General features: G+C 43.5%; 1 protein-coding gene across 3 annotated transcripts in view; it reads right to left on the bottom strand.

Moving 5' to 3' along the window:
- Positions 1-1,578: 1,578 nt before the first annotated feature.
- The window catches only part of UBA5 (ubiquitin like modifier activating enzyme 5), an 80,938-nt gene continuing 61,771 nt past the window's right edge, over positions 1,579-20,745 (bottom strand). For 2 of the 3 annotated variants that reach the window (XM_044295838.1, XM_044295837.1), the window contains exons 2-12: positions 18,986-19,031; positions 18,119-18,208; positions 15,438-15,547; positions 13,823-13,909; positions 12,992-13,076; positions 10,861-10,965; positions 10,179-10,306; positions 6,889-7,024; positions 5,899-5,977; positions 4,292-4,398; positions 1,579-1,833 (exon numbers count right to left, since the gene is read on the bottom strand). In XM_044295838.1, coding sequence (XP_044151773.1) covers positions 1,756-1,833; positions 4,292-4,398; positions 5,899-5,977; positions 6,889-7,024; positions 10,179-10,306; positions 10,861-10,965; positions 12,992-13,076; positions 13,823-13,909; positions 15,438-15,547; positions 18,119-18,208; positions 18,986-19,024 — 1,044 coding nt within the window. In that variant the 5' untranslated portion in view covers positions 19,025-19,031 and the 3' untranslated portion in view covers positions 1,579-1,755. Of the gene's footprint in view, positions 1,834-4,291; positions 4,399-5,898; positions 5,978-6,888; positions 7,025-10,178; positions 10,307-10,860; positions 10,966-12,991; positions 13,077-13,822; positions 13,910-15,437; positions 15,548-18,118; positions 18,209-18,985; positions 19,034-20,745 lie in introns of those variants that run through there. The other variant, XM_044295839.1, reaches the window with a different exon arrangement.

Below are 20,745 nucleotides of genomic sequence, written 5' to 3'. Positions count from 1 at the left end.
AGTTTCCTGATATGTATACTGTGGTGGAGAAGGCAGGGACAGTAAAAAACTAAAAGTTTATCCTTTTCTCTATGGGGTCTGGTTACCTGCTCCAGCAGCTACATGAGTAGCAAGGGATCTTCAGGAATGTCCTTGCAGAGATAAATGCAGACATATATAGTCAACGGGTGGTCGGCAAGTCGTTAATTGTACTTTTGAGAATAGTTTTAATATTGTAAAAAAAATTGTCAGGCAGGACAAAAATGTTTTAGAAAAGGGTACAGAATGGGTTAAAAAAATTAAAGCAGCATTACTCTCCTCACTGATTCCCTGTTGCTTGCTTTTCCGACACTTATAGGGGCCCCATTGGTCTTTGCTTCCTAGTTCTGTCTCTATACACAGGAAATGTGCATTCAGGCAGTCATTGGCCACAGCACTGACCAGGAAGTGGAGACCAGCGGAAACCCTATCAGAACAGCAGTGGTTGGGGATCAGTGAGGTGAGCAATACTTCTTTTCTTCTGGCCTCTTTTCTAAAAAATGGTTATTCTGAAAGTGAAGCTCTGGTTCAAGACAAAATTCATATTAAAGGGGTTGTCCAGGTTCAGAGCTGACCCCGGACATACTCCCATTTTCACCCAGGTATCCCCCCCTGACTTGAGCATCGGAGCAGTTCATGCTCCGGTGCTCTCCTTTGCCCTGCGCTAAATCGCACAGGGCAAAGGCATATTTAGGAGTTCCGGTGACATACCGGTGCTCTCTATGGGGCTGCCAGGAAGCCCGGTGAAGTCACCAGCACTGATGGGTGGGCTTTAGCGCTGCCCTAGCTAGTAAAATGGCTAGGGCAGCGCTAAAGCCCGCCCATCAGAGCCGGTGGCGTCACCGAACACACTGCCGGGCGGAAGTTTCTGCCCGGCAGTGTGTTATGATAAATAAAAGAGCCCTTGCCTCTGCGATTTAGCGCAGGGCAAGGGAGCGCATCTGAGCATGAGATGCTTCAAAGCTAGCCCCAGGGATGCTGCCAGGGTGAAAATAAGGGTATGTCCGGACAACCCCTTTAACTGGTGAAAAGACATTACATTTACATTGTGCCCTCCTTTTCAGCCACAAATCGGCCAAATACTAGGTTCCTCTTCTGTCATCCAAGATGGTCTTGCCACTTCTTAGACTACCTGATGCACACTGCATCGATAGTTCAAGATACTTACTGCTGTCCATGTGAGCAGCTTCGGCCAATCTGAGAGCAGTGCTGGATAAACAGGAAGAGTCTTGGACTACCAATGAAATGAATGTGAGAAGTGCCACAACGAACTTGGACACCAGTAGAGGGGCCTTGGATTTGGTGGATCTGTCTTGAACTGTTGGGCCAACAAAATCTAAGCTTTTAAACTTATCACCACTTAAACGGTAAACCAAACAAGAATTGGGGTAAAACCCAACCAGCAAGAGCTTCTGATGTGTTGGCATGCATTGAAGGTAAGCAACTGTTTTAATACTCAAAAATATAATTTCTAGAAAGAAAAAAAAAGAAATTCAGGAACAATTTACTTGAATATCCATGAGAGTGAATTCTATTGCAGAAGACCACAACGACTACATATATATTTAAATAATGCTTAATTTATTAGTACAGTGTAAGTACGACCTGATGGAGGACTAACTCCTTTAGTTCGATGTCAGAAGAGGAAAGCAGAACTAGGAGGCAGCATTACACTAGGACACATGGGAATGATAGACATGACTCGTAGCAATTGGGAACAATAACCATTAGATGGTACTACATCTTTTTCATTTGTGCCATGAGATCCTCCAGACTCTGATCTGTGTCCTCCACTGTAGTGCCTGATGTGGGTTTCTGTAAGAAGAACCAAAGAATGTTCAGAGGCAGGTGGACAGTTTTCAAATGTAGAATTGCATGCCTATTATTTGCACCCCTCCCATCCACCCGAAGCTGAAATTATTCTGTACTTTATTGTGGTCTCCAATCAAGTTTAATCTGTCCTTAATGGCTTCTGTCATCAGATACAGTGCAACAATACCTTATAGCCTGGGATGTGTGTGCTTAACAGTTGAACATCATGGTCTCCATCCCTGTACAGCGCGTGCGCTGAACAAGTTTCCACAAGATTTCTGGGCCAGGCATGAGTACATCTTTACTGCCTGGTCCTCTCAGTCAGTGGTGGGGGCGCAGCATGAAGGGTAGTGAGCAGAGCCTCTGGAGCAACAAGGTGCAACAGCATTGCCTTCATCGCTCCTAGGGGCTCATTTGCATATTTTCCCAAGAAGGCACGCAACTAGGAAGATGGGACCAAGACTATGGTGTTTAACTGTCATGCGCAGAACCTACTTTAAAGAGGGTGATCTGAGATGATATACTGTAATTATGGTGAAATGTACTAAACTATTACAAGGTGGTGGGATTTTTATTTCCAAAGCGAGTGAACATTAGCAAATTGGATGCCTTCAATCTGTCACTTTGGAAATGCTGTGAGATTTATGGGCAGCAGGAGAAACTGATCAGAGTGAATCCCCAATCATGATGTACTTAGGGCCCTTTCACACTTGCGTTGGCCGGTTCCGGCATAGAGTTCCGTCGTCGGGGCTCTATGCCGGAACATTCCTGATCAGGATTATCCTAATGCATTCTGAATGGAGAGAAATTCGTTCAGGATGCATCAGGATGTCTTCAGTTCAGGACCGGAACGTTTTTTGGCCGGAGAAAATACTGCAGCATGCAGTACTTTTTGCTCCGGCCAAAAATCCTGAACACTTGCCGCAAGGCCGGATCCGGAATGAATGCCCATTGATCCGGATCCGGCCTTAAGCTAAACGTCGTTTCGGCGCATTGCCGGATACGACGTTTAGCTTTTTCTGAATGGTTACCATGGCTGCCGGCACGCTAAAGTCCTGGCAGCCATGGTAAAGTGTAGCGGGGAGCGGGGGAGCAGCATACTTACCGTCCGTGCGGCTCCCGGGGCGCTCCAGAGTGACGTCAGGGCGCCCCAGGCGCATGGATGACGTGATCGCATTTACACGTCATCCATGCGCCTGGGGCGCTCTGACGTCATTCTGGAGCGCCCCGGGAGCCGCACGGACTGTAAGTATACTGCTCCCCCGCTCCCCGCTACTACTATGGCAACCAGGACTTTAATAGCGTCCTGGCTGCCATAGTAACACTGAAAGCATTTTGAAGACGGATCCGTCTTCAAATGCTTTCAGTACACTTGCGTTTTTCCGGATCCGGCGTGTAATTCCGGCAGGTGGAGGACACGCCGGATCCGGACAACGCAAGTGTGAAAGGGCCCTTAGTCATCATGCGGGCAGTCCCATCAGTTATTGACAGTCTTTGCCCTATCAGTGTACATACAAGGATAGGTGTTATGCTAATCTCAGATTTAGGGCTCATTCAGACGACCATATCTGTTTTGCGGTCTTCAAAACACGGATACCGGCCGTGTGTATTCCTCATTTTGCAGAACAGCCAGCCCTATGAAAGAAATGCCTATTCTTAGCCGCAAAAACGGAATGGAAGTACGCGTGCGGACAGCACACCATGTGCTGTCAGCATGTTTTGCGGCCCCATTGAAATTACGGATACAAACACAAATATACGATCGTCTGAATGAACCCTTAGGGCTCTTTCACACGAGCGGATCCCGTGCGTGGAATCCGCTGTGTGAGAGAGAGCCAAGCCCCGTCCCGGACAGCAGAGACACGAAGCAGTAACATGATTGATAATGCTCTTTGCCTCTCTGTGATCCTTTTACTACAAAATCACGGTGACAACTTTATCTCGCGTGTAGTAAAAAGGTCACAGAGAGGCAAAGAGCATTATCAATCATGTTAAAGCTCCGTGTCTCTGCTGTCCGGGACGGGGCTTGGCTCTCTTTCACGCAGCGGATTCCACGCACAGGATACACTCATGTGAAAGAACCCTAATATGGCAGGAGGCCGCTGAGACTAGCGATTGGCTGCACCGCTACAGTCAGGCAAACAGAGCTCGGTGTGGAAGATGAAGTGGTGCTGGTGGAATGGAGGGGTTCAGGCCAGTGACTATAAGGTTGTAATTTGTTGTGTTATTTCTTTTATTCTAATAGCTCCTCTGCCTCTTAAAAAAAGAAAGAAAATTAACTTTGACAACCTCTAATGATTCAAATCTTCCATTCGCTTCCATGTTGACTATACAGTCAACTCTATTTGCAGTACTGGTGCCAAAACTGCCCAAAATGAATACCAGAACAAGATACTACTACTGCAATCAATATTTTTAAATACCAGCACTTCCATTTACTAGGTAACCATTATTTTCCTACCGTTATAGGAATTGTATATGCCACAGTAATCCCCTCTGGCAGCTCAGGGACTGGTCCAGAAGCCTCTTTTAACTCTTCTTCAGAAATCTCAGACACCAGTTCAATGCCTAGAATATGAACACATAAACATAAACATGGTACTGGACATAGGATATTAAAGGGAACCTGTCATCAACTTTTTGCAGACACGCTGATTTCAGCGGTGTGTCACCCATGAGCTAAAAGTAAGTGGTTGCTGAGAACCAGCATTGTAATCATTGCAGCTCGGGCCTGGAAAAGAGTCAAATCAAAGAGTCAAATGGTTATTCATAATCTCCTGCTCTCTCACCCATCTGCTGATGATTGGCAGTTCTCTCCCAGAGAGAAAGGGAGAAAACTAGGTAGAAGACTGTTAGTCATCAGTAGGTGGACATGGAGAGCAGGGATTCATGAGTAACCATGACTCTTCTCAGGTGGCCGTGACTCTTTTCTAGCCCCAGTCTCCAATGATTGTGATGTTTGTTCTCGGCAACCACTTACTTTTAACTTTTAAATGACAGACTGCTGAAAACAACTCGCCTGTCTCCAATTTATGCCGTGGTTAGTATGGGCAGCATAAAGTTGATGACAGGTTCCCTTTAAAGGGGTTTTCCAAAAAATTTTAACTGATGGGCCTATCCTCTGGATAGGTTAACAGTATGTGATCAGTCTGACACCTGGGACCCCCGCCGATCAGCTGTATGAGGGGGCACTAGCATGCACAGTAGGACCGTGGCCTTCTCACAGCTCACGAAGCACAGCACTGTCCATTGTACAGCGGCTGTGCTTGGTATAGATGCTGAGCCTCATTCACTTCAATGGGGCTGAGCTGTGCCTAGACCACGTTACCAGTGAACGTGACGTCACATGGCCCAGGCAAAGCGGAGAGAAGGCCACAGAAAATAGCTGGTTCGGCCATCTCTGGCAGTCCCACAGAAGTTAATTGAGCCGTGGCAGCGCTTGCGTGGTGTGCCCTCCATTAATTTCTATGGGACTTCTGAAAATAGGTGAGCGCGCTTGCCATGCCAATTTCTGAACTCCCACAGAAATTAATGGAGAGAACACAGTATATGCGCAGTGCACTCTCCTTTACTTTCTGGAGATAAGTGTGGATCCCATCTCTGAAACCAGTACCGATCTGACTTTGCTGGCATATCCTAGTGCAGTGATGGTGAACCTCTTAGAGACCGAGTGCCCAAACTGCTACCCAAAACCCACTTATTTATCGCAAAGTGCCAACACGGCAATTTAACCTGAACACCAATATCCTAATAACCTGCCTACATTCAATGCGCTGCCTGTGCTGTTCATAGCGCACCCTGCGCTGATGAATGGCAGGAAAAGTCTAAGGCATATTGGTACACCATAGACTTTGTGCGGGTGCGGTGCGGTTGCCCACAGAGGGCTCTGAGTGCCGCCTCTGGCAACCGTGCCATAGGTTCGCCATCACTGTCCTAGTGATATGTTACCAATGTCTGCGATAGCTTTTTGGCTTTAAAGGGATTGTTCTATGTCTCGAAACATGGTAAACATTATATTCACACCACTCAGATAGCATTTGGAAGTGGAAATACAGCGTCTGTCCTTACCCCATTCATTGTCCTCGTGCACAACTGGTGATTCTTCTACAGTTACCACCTCAGGCTTTGGTTCTGAAGCCTCTCGGAGCTAAAAAAAAAAAATAATTATATTGTTGGTTACAGGTAATTGTATTATTAAGGGCTCATGCACACAAATCTATTTTTTTACAATTCAATAATAAAATAAATTGCCCCTGAAGGTGGACATAGCCTTTAAGCTCCCTTGGCACTGCTCATACATTTCATAGATGTGATCTTCTCACATGTATCTAAGGCAAGATGGTTTTGACTGGAATCTAAAAATTCTGAGATCATAGGTTTGACTCCAATCAGCTATAGCTGGCCATGCACATTAGATTTGTATTGGCTGAATCCACTAATTTGATTGGATTCATCTGATTATCTAATAAGTATCGTGGCTCCCGACTCTCACCTGATCGGTTGATGCCAGGGAAGATTGGAATTGGGTAAATTGGATTCAGCTGCCAGATCTTTTTGCTAGAGGGGCAATAAGCTGCTCCCAGAGGAATCTAGCAGTGGCTTTCTCCCCTCTCCACATTTTCTACATATGCATGTTTGGCCGAGCTGAGCATGCATATGTGTGAAAGGATCGGGAGAGAGATCCGTCAGCTGAACAAGGCTGACAGCTATCTAATATGTATGACCAACTTTACAGTTTTAAATTTATCAGCAAAAGGGTCTCTATTAACAGTGACTCCACAAACCATACCGTCAGAACAGTGTCCCACAATACCAACATAGTGCCTACCTTCACACCTCCATAGAATTGTATTACTACATTCTGGCTGCCTGCAGCATCCACTAGGGGGAGCTCACTACCTACATATTTTTAGAGTGTACACTGAAGAAATGCAGCTAGCTTTTCCTATTTAGACACCTCTTCCCTGCTACCATTTTGCAAAGAAGAACTGGCAGATTCATTTGGAAGTATCTTTGAATCTGGACTTGACTATGGCTTATAAACAGACATGCACTTACCTTGTATGCCTCCTGTTGTTGTCTGCAATATTTATCATCACATGATGGGTTGGGCTTCAAAGCCATTGTAGGGAAAAAATCCTGCATTGCATTGTATCCTAGATAATAACTGACCGTGCCAAAATGTAACAGATATCTACAAAACAAGATCAAGATCATTTATTCTTTTAAAGTATCCGTGTTATTTAATCGCCTACTTTATTTAATCCATGTTCTCATATATAATCATTTCATGCTTCTCAATAGCGTGTCATGTAAAACTATGGTTATATAATGTACAGGCTAAATAGTTTATGCAGTTTCTTCATCTTTAAATTACAAAAGTTTTGATAAATGCCTTTTTTCCCCCAACAATACAATGGCTTCCTTCTATACACCATGTGCGATATAGATAATATATAGATTTATTTTTTATATATATATATATTTTTTTTATTTTTTTTTTCTATATTATATCCACAGTCATGGCCGTAAATGTTGGCACCCCTGAAATTTTTCAAGAAAATGAAATATTCCTCACAGAAAAGTATTGCAGTAACACATACGCATGTATATTCCCTTTGTGTGTATTGGAACAAAACCAAAAAAGGGAGTAAAAAAATAAGGAAATTGGACATAATGTCACACCAAACTCCAAAAATGGGCTGGACAAAATTATTGGCACCCTTAACTTAATATTTGGTTGCACACGCTTTGGAAAAAATAACTGAAATTAGTCGCTTCCTATAACCATCAATAAGCTTCTGACACCTCTTACCCGGAATTTTGGACCACTCTTCCTTAGCAAACTGCTCCAGGTCTCTCTTATTGGAAGGGCGCCTTTTCCCAACAGTAATTTTAAGATCTCTCCACAGGTGTTTAATGGGATTTAGATTTGGACTCATTGCTGGCCACTTCAGAACTCTCCAGCGCTTTGTTGTCATCCATTTCTGGGTGCTATTTGACGTATGTTTGGGTTCATTGTCCTGCTGGAAGACCCAAGATCTCGGGTGCAAACCCAGCACTGGGCTCTACAGTGCGACCCAAAATCCGTTGGTAATCCTCAGATTTCATGATGCCTTGCACACATTCAAGACACCCAGTGCCAGAGGCAGCAAAACAACCCCAAAACATCAATGAACCTCCACCATATTTCACTGTAGGTACGGTGTTCTTTTCTTCGTAGGCCTCATTCCGTTTTTGGTAAACAGTAGAATGATGTGCTTTACCAAAAAGCTCTATCTTTGTCTCATCTGTCCACAAGACGTTTTCCCTGAAGGATTTTGGCTTACTCAAGTTAATTTTTGCAAAATGTAGTCTTGCTTTTTTATGTCTCTGTGGCAGCAGTGGGGTCCTCCTGGGTCTCCTGCCATAGCGTTTTATTTCATTTAAACGTTTACGGATAGTTTGCGCCGACACTGATGCTCTTTGAGCCTGCAGGACAGCTTGAATATCTTTGGAACTTGTTTAGGGCTGCTTATGCACCATCTGGACTATCCTGTGTTGACACCTTTCATAAATTTTTCTCTTCTGTCCACACACAGGGAGATTAGCTACAGTGCCATGGGTTGAAAACTTCTTGATAATGTTGCGCACTGTGGACAAAGGCAAATCTAGATCTCTGGAGATGGACTTTTAACCTTGAGATTGTTGATATTTTTCCACAATTTTGGTTCCCAAGTCCTCAGACACTTCTCTTCTCCTCTTTCTGTTGTCTATGCTTAGTGTGGTGCACACAGACACACAATGCAAAGACTAAGTAAACTTCTCTTCTTTTTATCTTTCATGTGTGATTTTTTTGCCCACACCTGTTACTTGCCCCAGGTGAGTGTAAAGGAGCATCACATGCTTGAAACAATCTTAGTTATCCACAATTTTGAAAGGGTGCCAATAATTTTGTCCAGCCCATTTTTAGAGTTTGGTGTGACATTATGTCCAATTTGCTTTTTTTCCTCCCTTTTTTGGGTTTGTTCCAATACACACAAAGGGAATAAACATGTGTATAGCAAAACATGTGTTACTGCAATACTTTTCTGGGAGAAATACTTAATTTTCTTTAAAAATTTCAGGGGTGCCAACATTTACGGCCATGACTGTGTGTGTGTATGTATATATGTATATACACTCAACTAAAGAATTATTAGGAACACCATACTAATACGGTGTTGGACCCCCTTTTGCCTTTAGAACTGCCTTAATTCTACGTGGCATTGATTCAACAAGGTGCTGATAGCATTCTTTAGAAATGTTGGCCCATATTGATAGGATAGCATCTTGCAGTTGATGGAGATTTGAGGGATGCACATCCAGGGCACGAAGCTCCCGTTCCACCACATCCCAAAGATGCTGTATTGGGTTGAGATCTGGTGACTGTGGGGGCCATTTTAGTACAGTGAACTCGTTGTCATGTTCAAGAAACCAATTTGAAATGATTCGAGCTTTGTGACATGGTGCATTATCCTGCTGGAAGTAGCCATCAGAGGATGGGTACATGGTGGTCATGAAGGGATGGACATGGTCAGAAACAATGCTCAGGTAGCCCGTGGCATTTAAACAATGGCCAATTGGCACTAAGGGGCCTAAAGTGTGCCCAGAAAACATCCCCCACACCATTACACCACCACCACCAGCCTGCACAGTGGTAACAAGGCATGATGGATACATGTTCTCATTCTGTTTACGCCAAATTCGGACTCTACCATTTGAATGTCTCAACAGAAATCGAGACTCATCAGACCAAGCAACATTTTTCCAGTCTTCAACAGTCCAATTTTGGTGAGCTTGTGCAAATTGTAGCCTCTTTTTCCTATTTGTAGTGGAGATGAGTGGTACCCGGTGGGGTCTTCTGCTGTTGTAGCCCACCTTTCTTTTTCATTCTGACATTCAGTTTGGAGTTCAGGAAATTGTCTTGACCAGGACCACAACCCTACATGCATTGAAGCAACTGCCATGTGATTGGTTGACTAGATAATCGCATTAATGAGAAATAGAACAGGTGTTCCTAATAATTCTTTAGGCGAGTGTGTATAAACGCAAAAAACAGAAACAGCCCGTGTTGCCTTCCGCTATTTGCGTAATGGAACGGGCAGCAGCAATATAAATGCCTATTCTTGTCCGAACAAGAATAGGACGTGTTATTTTTTTTTTTTTAGCAGGGCCGCGGTACGGAGCCACGGATGCGGACAGCACACTGAGTGCTGTCCACATCTTTTGCGGCCCCATTGAAGTGAATGGGTCCGTGGACCCAAACAACGGCTGTGTGCATGAGGTCTTAGTCTTACGTGCATGTCATGCATTTTCCAAACACTTACTTGAGTACGTTCTGTACAAGTATTCCTGCTACAACTCCCATGGTGGTGGGAAGACTGGCAGCACAAACGCCTTCTCGTTTCAATGTCTTTTCATCAATGTTTGCTGCGACCACTAGAGGTGGTGCACACTGCAGAAGATAAGCCAGATATGGAAGTCAATGAGATACCTCTCTACTGGCAACACATTTCTCATCTTTGAAGAAAGCTGCAGCTTTGGGTTAAGATTTTGCTTTGAGAGCAATGCAGTAAAAGCTTCCACTTTTCTTCCAGGAATAGGGGATCCGACACCCTCATTCTTGGGGTTGAGGGATTCTAGTGGTCAGATGCCTACTAATTTGACATCTATGCAGATGAAATTGAGATAAGACATCAACTGCTCTTTCATGGAAAACCACTTTTAAGCCATAGAAATAAAGCAAATAGTTTAATAAAAAGTGGTGCTTGTGAGTAAGTACGGTTATGTTCTCAAGGACAGGTAAGCACAATCAGAAAAGAAATCTGTTGAAACAAGATATGTGGAAAAAAAGCTGAATAGGCAGAGATCTCTTTCTAAAACAGTAGATCACTACAGGTTAAATTTAGAGAATCAAATACCATTAAGCAAATAAAATATCCCAAATACTGCAAAGGTTACTTTCTAAAACAGAAGATGACTACACGTTAAATATAGAGAAACAAATACCGCAAAGCAGGCTGTTTCCCCAGGTTTAATAAGCTGAATGTGTCCAGACACTGCATTCTCACTGACTCCAGACTCCATCCAGATCTGTCCAAGTTCATTGCAAGCCTAGTAGACAGAAAAAAATAAAAAGAAATCAGATGATAAATCTAAAAAAGACAAACAAATGAATGCTGAAGTATACATTACTGGTAATAGCAGGGCTATGGCGTCCGAGTCAGAACTTACCGACTGAAATGAGGATACCCTCTGTGTGCACTGACTTAACTTCTAACAGGTCTCAAATGAAAGTTGAAAAGACCTTGGGGGGGGGGGGCGCGATAGAACATTTATTAATACTCTGCCAGTTTTGCACAAAAATGTGGGACTTTTCCAACAGAAAAGTGGTCTAAATAACACCAGAAATACACTGCCTGTCCCAAAAAAAAAAAAAAAAAAAAAAAAGTTGCCACAAAAAAAAAAAAAGGTCACACACTCTAACATTTCGTGGACCACCTTTAGCTTTGATTACGGCACGTATTCACTGTGGCATAGTTTCGATAAGCTCCTTTAATGTCACAAGAATTATTTCCATCCAGTGTTGCATTAATTTTTCACCAAGATCTTGCATTGATGATGGTTGAGTCTGACTGCTGCGCAAAGCCTTCTCCAGCACATCCCAAAGATCCTCAATTGGGTTAAGGTCTGGACACTGTGGTGGCCAATCCATGTGTGAAAATGATGTCTCATGCTCCCTGAACCACTATTTCACAATTTGACATATTTTCAGTTGTTTCACACTTTTTTGTTATGTATATAATTCCACATGTGTTAATTCATAGTTTTGATGCCTTCAGTGTGAATCTACAATTTTCATAGTCATGAAAATAAAGAAAAAACTCTTTGAATGAGAAGGTGTCCAAACTTTTGGTCTGTACTCTGTGTGTGTGTGTGTGTATATATATATATATATATATAAAAATAAAAACATACAGAGCACACCCTAAAATAAGCCACTACAAGTCTCTTAATCTTTCCCGTAATTATGGAAAAAAAGATACAAATAACTAAGTAATGATTCACAGTTCTCTCAGATAAATGCAGAAAAAAAAAATTTGTATTTTGTTTCACCACTCCATATCGTCTCAGGTATCTCAAAATTTCCAACCAGCCCTCAAGTCTGAGCGTTTTTCTCCTTGCATGTACAGAATGGCGGAGGCTGCTACTGTGCACACTCTGTTCTCGGCTATTGCTCTCTGGACTCTCTGGAGTCTATTGTTTTGTGTGATTCCTCCGCAGAGATGTTCTCTTCTGCTGCTCTCTGTTACCACTTTGTACAGTCTTTTCATAGACACTGAACATAAGCCTTAGAAGCCTGGCAGTGCTATTGAATTGAAAAAGACACACAACCGCAGAAAATCAGAGGTAAAAGGGATTAACCACCTAACTGTTTTGCCGGAGTCCAGCTCCAGCAGTGGGAAAAGTAGCTAACTGGAGGGGGAGGGCTGCTTTATATGCTGTACCTCCGGAATGGTAGCAGCTAGAAACATGCAACTGGTCTTGAAAGCTGGCATTCCAGGCTTCCAGACAATACCAGGATGACCGCAAAATGTTCAGTACAAGGGAAGATATCACTGATAGAAATTGGGATGCTGTGAATGCAGCTGAAAGTAAAAACAGGTTTTACCCACTATTCTTCCCGACTCGATTTCTAACAGTGATTTCTCCTCTGTTGCTTGGATTTTCGCTGTCATTTTGGTCTTGTACCATAGTTGGGGGCAGGTGATCTGTACCTATGAGGCACTAACTGATCTAAGATCATTATAGGACACTATAGTAAAGATCAAAGTTCTACTCAATTGTCCTCTGGATGTTGTGGCTGTGATACAGATGATAACTGCATCTGTGTTACACTCTATACACAGCATTGAAATGCCTTAGTTTATATTCTTCCATTGTTTTGACCAAACATGGGGTTCACTTTAATGGTCAGATCTGCCCCAAACTGGAAAAACATTTTCTTGTCCTCTCTTATTATGTCCGAGTACCTGAAAACGTCTTCTTGGCATCTTACAATCCCCTCTGTCAATGTGCTACATTGTAGGTTTATTCAGTATTACAAAATCTACTGTGAAAAGGGTGAAATTCTACTTACAGTGTTAATTGCCATGCGTGCTTCAAAGTTGTCGACACAGCTAAGTACAAGGTCTACTGGTTCTCCTTCTTGTAATCCCCCTTTGCTAAGATTGGAAGAAAAAAAAAAGAAAAAGAAAAAAAAACTTTCAAGGGATTGTCTTCTGTGTACCATCTTCTACCTGACCTCCATATTAATCCTGATCTGCCTGCCCTGACCGCTGATCCGACTTCAGATTGCAAGAACTCTGCCTGTCCTGACCTAGGCTTTTTCCTTGAATACGGTTTTGCCCGATCCCTCTGTGTTCTGTACCAGAGCTTTTTGACCCTGTGGATCTATCGAACACAAGCTAATCCAAGAGGTAGTGGCCTGGTGGTTCCCCTGCAGTGGAGTACAGATCCCTGTATAGGGTTTAAAAGGTGAAGACCAAGGGGGCCACTAAGATAATTCCCTTAGAAGCAGTCCCAAGTCAAATCTGTTCAGGAGACACAGTGGATCCACATCTGCTATTTAACAGCCGCAACCATTTTTGCAAGACAGTTATTGTTTTAATCAGAATCAACCCTACAGTTGCCTGGTTTAATAAAATTGATCCTGCTGCTCTGTAAAGGTTTTTCTCACAAATGAAATTTGTGATAAAAGAATTATTGCCAGGGGCTCAACCACTTACTAGGACTGTGGCCCCAAGGCTGTCATTCCTCCTCACCGCTTTGAAGAGAGGTCTGAATTGAGCGGCCGCATGCATGCTGGACTGGCACTCCATTCAAAGTATTTCAGGCTGGCAGAAGCATCTAAGCACTGCGCCCTGTATGTCTTATCTGGCTGTTTGTTACATCAGGAAGATCTATTTACCTTATTCTATCCATGAAGTGCTGAAAGTTGTCTATGGTTGTGATGTTATAGTTATGAACTTCAAACTGGACGTCAGGATTTATATTCCTGCAAGGAAGAAAATAATCGGATATCAGGAAATGACTGTAGATAAGGAGCTCTCTTCTACCCATCTACAATTAAAAGGTATAGCCAAGGACAGGAAAAAAACTGCATCTCTCTATAGCAAGGGACTTTTCAAACTTTGTCTGTAGTGTACATTGTTTAAAGGGGTTGTTAGAGTTATAAAAAAAATAAATAAAAATATAGCAGTGATGGTCAGCAATATATAACTAATGCTACTTTCACACTAGCGTTCGGGGCTCTGCTTGTGAGCTCCGTTTGAAGGCTCTCACAAGCGGCCCTGAACGGATCCATACTGCCCTAATGCATTCTGAGTGGATGCGGATCCGCTCAGAGTGCATCAGTCTGGCACCGTTTGTCCTCTGTGCGGAGGCGTGCGGATCCGTCCAGACTTACAATGTAAGTCAATGGGGACGGATCCGTTTGAAGTTGACACAATATGGCTCAATTTTCAAACGGATCCATCCCCCATTGACTTTCAATGTAAAGTCTGGACGGATCCGTCTGAGCAACTTTCACACTTAGAATTTTTTCTAAACTATAATGCAGACGGATCCGTTCTGAACGTATCCCATCGTCTGCATTATAGGAGCGGATCCATCTGTTCAGACACCAGACGGATCCGCTCTGAACGCAAGTGTGAAAGTAGCCTAAGCTAAGCAAGTTTTAGGCAAACAAAAAAAGTTATATCTCCTCATTTCCCTGGTTCTCTTCTGGCCCTTTGTTTATCTGCAAGAACAACAATCTCTGCCCCTCCATCACAGGTTATGTGACCCTCAGTGAAATCTGATAAAGCAGCAACTGGAGATAAAGTAAGTGCATGGTAAAGCCTTTACATTTGATTAGTTAAAAACATACAAAGAACAAAAAAATAACTTGAACAATCCCTTTAAGTCTCCTCATGCCGATTAAGGCGCCCTCTCCACAACGAAAGATAGTACCCCTCAAATCCTGACTTAGGCCTCTCACCCAGTTAAGCCAATACTCTCTGCTCTGCACTGATGAGGGGAAATCACCCCGAAACAGCTGCCTGCAGATGAGGTGCTGGCTTACTTAGTGTCCGAATCATGTCTCAAGGCCTATTTAAAGTGATGAACACTGACTTGTAGGATAGCTTACTTACATCAGGTGGCATTAGAGGCAGAGCTTGTTAAGATCCCATTTGCATCCCTTTCTTCCCAGAATTCCAGAGTAGCATGTATGGCCTATAGGTCTCCTAACGCTGATTAAGGCACTATCTCCCTAAGGAGATATATTTCGCCCCCCCCCCAAAAAAAAAAAAAATATATATATTGTATACCTTAGGCACACCTTATACCAACAGAGCCCAATATAGTGTTCTGGTGGCCTTCATCAGGTGAAAAATTCACAGCCTTCGCTATTCCATACAGTGACATTTAGATATTTTATTTTTTTAAGCATAGCCATCTATGGGGGACAGAGATCCATTAAATGCATCTTCCACAGACGGAAGCCTCAGGCGCACACTGCCCCAAACTGAATCGTGCCTTACCTCAGTGTGTGCTCAGCTGCCTCCACTTTGCTAAGCCCAGCCTGATGTGGCTGGAAGAAGAGTCTGTTCATATTGGCCAACTCCACCTTATCATAGTCAAACAGCAGCAGCTGGAAGGAGGAAAGAAAGAAAAGAATCACACGTGACCCCGGTGAATCCATCCTCCGGCGCAGGCCATATGAAGACTGGCGTAGAAAACGCCAGTACTAATAAATCTCCACCATTGTCTCTTTAAAGGGGTTATCTCATGACTAATGTGAAAAATGAAAATCAGACATGATCTAGTACAGGTCCTTCTAAAAAAATTGCATATTGTGATAAAGTTCATTATTTTCTGTAATGTACTGATAAACATTAGACTTTCATATATTTTAGATTCATTACACACAACTGAAGTAGTTCAAGCCTTTTATTGTTTTAATATTGATGATTTTGGCATACAGCTCATGAAAACCCAAAATTCCTATCTAAAAAAATTAGCATATCATGAAAAGGTTCTCTAAACGAGCTATTAACCTATTCATCTGAATCAACTAATTAACTCTAAACACCTGCAAAAGATTCCTGAGGCTTTTAAAAACTCCCAGCCTGGTTCATTACTCAAAACCGCAATCATGGGTAAGACTGCCGACCTGACTGCTGTCCAGAAGGCCATCATTGACACCCTCAAGCAAGAGGGTAAGACACAGAAAGAAATTTCTGAACCAATAGGCTGTTCCCAGACTGCTGTATCAAGGCACCTCAGTGGGAAGTCTGTGGGAAGGAAAAAGTGTGGCAGAAAACGCTGCACAACGAGAAGAGGTGACCGGACCCTGAAGAAGATTGTGGAGAAGGACCGATTCCAGCCCTTGGGGGACCTGCGGAAGCAGTGGACTGAGTCTGGAGTAGAAACATCCAGAGCCACCGTGTACAGGCGTGTGCAGGAAATGGGCTACAGGTGCCGCATTCCCCAGAAACAGCGGCAGAAGCGCCTGACCTGGGCTACAGAGAAGCAGCACTGGACTGTTGCTCATGTCATTCGGAAATCAAGGTGCCAGAGTCTGGAGGAAGACTGGGGAGAGGGAAATGCCAAAATGCCTGAAGTCCAGTGTCAAGTACCCACAGTCAGTGATGGTCTGGGGTGCCATGTCAGCTGCTGGTGTTGGTCCACTGTGTTTTATCAAGGGCAGGGTCAATGCAGCTAGCTATCAGGAGATTTTGGACCACTTCATGCTTCCATCTGCTGAAAAGCTTTATGGAGATGAAGATTTCATTTTTCAGCACGACCTGGCACCTGCTCACAGTGCCAAAACCACTGGTAAATGGTTTACTGACCATGGTATTACTGTGCTCAATTGGCCTGCCAACTCTCCTGACCTGAACCCCATAGAGAATCTGTGGGATATTGGGAAGAGAAAGTTGAGAGACACAAGACCCAACACTCTGGATGAGCTTAAGGCCGCTATCGAAGCATCCTGGGCCTCCATAACACCTCAGCAGTGCCACAGGCTGATTGCCTCCATGCCACGCCGCATTGAAGCAGTGATTTCTGCAAAAGGATTCCCGACCAAGTATTGAGTGCATAACTGAACATAATTATTTGAAGGTTGACTTTTTTTGTATTAAAAACACTTTTCTTTTATTGGTCGGATGAAATATGCTAATTTTTTTAGATAGGAAATTTGGGTTTTCATGAGCTGTATGCCAAAATCATCAATATTAAAACAATAAAAGGCTTGAACTACTTCAGTTGGTGTGTAATGAATCTAAAATATATGAAAGTCTAATGTTTATCAGTACATTAGAGAAAATAATGAACTTTATCACAATATGCTAATTTTTTTAGAAGGACCTGTACATGGCAATCTCTTTCTAACAAAGCTAGAACCAGCCCTGTACCTCACATGGGTCCAGAGATCTCCCCTTTCAATGCTCTGCTAGATTTATATCAAACTGACAGCTGAAGGGGAGTGTCTTTTCTGCTGCAGCTAAGGGGGCGTGTCTCAGCTCTACCTATGACAGCTCAGGAGGCAGTTGAAAGATGAAACTGAGCATGTGCGGCCATCTCAGTGAGCAGGTCAAAGAAATAAGTGGGGAAAAAACTGCAGGTGACGCTATACAGATACATTTTAGTGGCTATGCTAAATTTTTAATTACATGCAATTACAAAAGAATTCAGATCCAGATGTTTGTTTTAAAGCAGTACCCTGCAGGGCTTAGAAGCAGCTGACTGACATTTCTTACTCCTAGAGTGAATTTACTAACTTTACCCTATTTGAATGGATGGTACATGCAGGTTTCCACACTGGATCCCATATGAAAAGAGGGTGGGCCAAAATGGGGGAGACTTTTCAAAAGTCTAGTTGCGCATAGTGACCAACCAGATTTAAACTTTTATTTTTTAGTGCTACTTTGGAAAATGAAAGGTGGAATGTGATTGGCTGCTATGGGCAACTACGCCAGTTTTCCTTTAGACCAGTTTTGATAAATCTCCCTCAACTTATACAGTATTTTTATTTATTTTTTTTATTACAATGCGGATGTCAAAACAGTCTGTTTTTAAGGGTTAAACAAATTAATTCCAGCACTCTGTACCCATAATGTACTACTGGAGACAATAAACCTAATTATAATAACAAAAGATCACATGAAAAAAAACAACTACTGTATGTAATTAAAATTGGTTGAAAAATCTGTATTACCTTACCAATTCCACATCTTGTCAGCATTTCTGCTGTGACGCTGCCGACACCACCGACTCCCACTACTGCCACTGTATATGTACGGATTTTCTAGGTCAGATATTAAAAATGACATTTCATTACAACCAAATTCAGAACTATTCACTTAAAGGGGTTCTGCAGCTTGTTTAAACTGATGATTTATCCTCTGGATAGATCATTAGCATCTGACCGGCGGGGGTCCGGCACCCGGGACCACCACCGATCAGCTGTTTGTAGGCAGCGGCTCTCCAGCAGCGCCGCGGCCTTCTCACTGTTTACCGCTGGCCCAGTGACATCACGACTAGTATTAACTGGCCTGGGCGGGGCTAAACTCTGTTCACTTGAATGGAGCTTAGCCCCGCCCAGGCCAGTTGATACTAGTCGTGACATCACTGGGCCAGCGGCAAACAGTGAGAAGGCCGCGGCGCTGTTGGAGCGCCACTGCCTTCTCAAACAGCTGATCGCCAGGGGTCCCGGGTGTCGGACCCCGCCAGTCAGATGCTGATGGTCTATCCAGAGGATAGATCATCAGTTAAAACAAACTGTAGAACCCCTTTAATGATATTACAATTGAAGGACTGAGAAAAATTGAAATTGTGAACTAACAGTATAAAAAAATAAGCTGCCCGATGTGTGATCTAGACATGGCAGGGGTCCTGGGGTTCAGCAGAACACAGTACTGATAAAAGGATATACAGTATTTGGGCTGTGTTGGGTACGTTATGGCACAGCACTCCTGTGGGGGCCCCAGGAGTCGACCCTCCATAGATTACACATCCTAGGGGTAGGCTATCAATGTAAAATCCTGGAAATCTGATAAATGTATTATTCTGAATGATCTCTTACCTCGTAATCTTGGACAATTCCCATTCGCTTCAAAGCCATCAAGCGGCTATGAAAAAATAAAATAAAAAATCCGCTCAAAATAGATAAAACATTAACAAGGTGTTAATATATTTTTACAGTATGGGACGCGCCAAAAAGTACAACATTTGGAATTAAGAACAGCCCAAACCAATCTAAACACTGAGGAGGCTATAAAGCTCACACGAGTGCTGCAGCCCCTACAGTCGGACCCCCACCGATCTGATATGATGGTCTCTCCTAAGGATCGGCCATCAATTTTAAAAGGCTGGATAGCCCAATTAAACACTGCTGACCTGTCCCTTATATTAAGGGTCTCTTAATAGCCTAAGGATACGTCATCCATGTGTTAGTCCTGGAAAAATGTTCTACTCCTTGTGCCCATGGCTGTAACACAGTGCCCATAGTCCTATACGGTACCATGTGCAGATAAGCTCTAAGCCTGTCAATTCTCCTGACATGTCTGTTTTAGTCATTGTCTGTATATGCAATGAAACCAAAATTCTGGAGATCTTTGTGTTGTGCCATTCCTCAGTTATTCATACTACGTTTACAACCACGTGAGAGCCTGTCCCTACTATCGCGTCAGTGCAAGAACACATCTATTTGACAAAGAGAATGTATGCCAATTTATGCATACATTTTTAGGAGGATTAACAGACGAATGGCACAGTGAAGAACCAGAATTGTTATTTCATGGGGGATTCAAATGAAGTTTTTACTTCGACAAGACAGGAGCTGTGAAAGTCCTCTTTAAGGCCCCATTCACACGACCCTATGTGTGGTCCACATCCGATCCACATTTTTTTTGCAGATCGGATGCGGGCACATTAATTTCAATGGGTCCCCTGTCCATACTTCCATTCCATAGCCCGTTTGGTGAACAAGGAATAGGCATTGTTACAATGGATCCGCAAAAAAAAACAAAAAAAAAACAGATGCAACACGGAAGTCACACGGATGTCATCCGTATTCTTTGCGGATCTGTGTTTTGCGTATACATACGGTCGTGTGCATGAGAGCAGAGACATTGGAGATTTATCAAACTGGTATAAAGTAGAACTGGCTGAGCCGCCCATAGCAACCAATCAGATAATCAGATTCCACCTTCCATCTTTCAGAGCTCCTTTGGAAAATGAAAGATGGAATCTGATTGGTTGCTATGGGCAACTAAGCCAGTTTTTTGTTTGTTTTTTACATCAGTTTTGATAAATCTCACCCATTAAGCCTCATTCACACATCCAGTGTTTTGGTCAGTGTTTTCCATCAGTGATTGTGAGCCAAAACCAGGACTGGAGCCTCCACAGACAAAGTATAAGGCCCCATGCACACGGCCGTGTTTCACAGCCGTGTGCGGGCCGTGGAACCGCGGCCTGGATCCCTCCTGAGAGCAGGAGCGCACGGCGTCACTGGTTGCTATGACGCCGTGCGCTCCCTGCTGCCGCCGCAATACAGTAATACACTGGTATGATCTATACCAGTGTATTACTGTACTGTGCCGGCAGCAGGGAGCGCACGGCGTCATAGCAACCAGTGACGCCGTGCGCTCCTGCTCTCAGGAGGGATCCAGGCCGCGGTTCCACGGCCCGCACACGGCTGTGAAACACGGCCGTGTGCATGGGGCCTTAGGGAAAGTTCTCCACCTGGTCTGTGTTTACAGCCACACCTGTTGTTGGCTCAAAATTACTGATGGAAATCACTGACCAAACACTGACGTGTGAATGAGGCATTAATGTGATAAG

Source organism: Bufo gargarizans, chromosome 5 (assembly GCF_014858855.1).
Source record: "Bufo gargarizans isolate SCDJY-AF-19 chromosome 5, ASM1485885v1, whole genome shotgun sequence".
Classification (NCBI taxonomy): Eukaryota; Metazoa; Chordata; class Amphibia; order Anura; family Bufonidae; genus Bufo; species Bufo gargarizans.
This window is presented reverse-complemented; position numbering and strand designations above follow the sequence as displayed.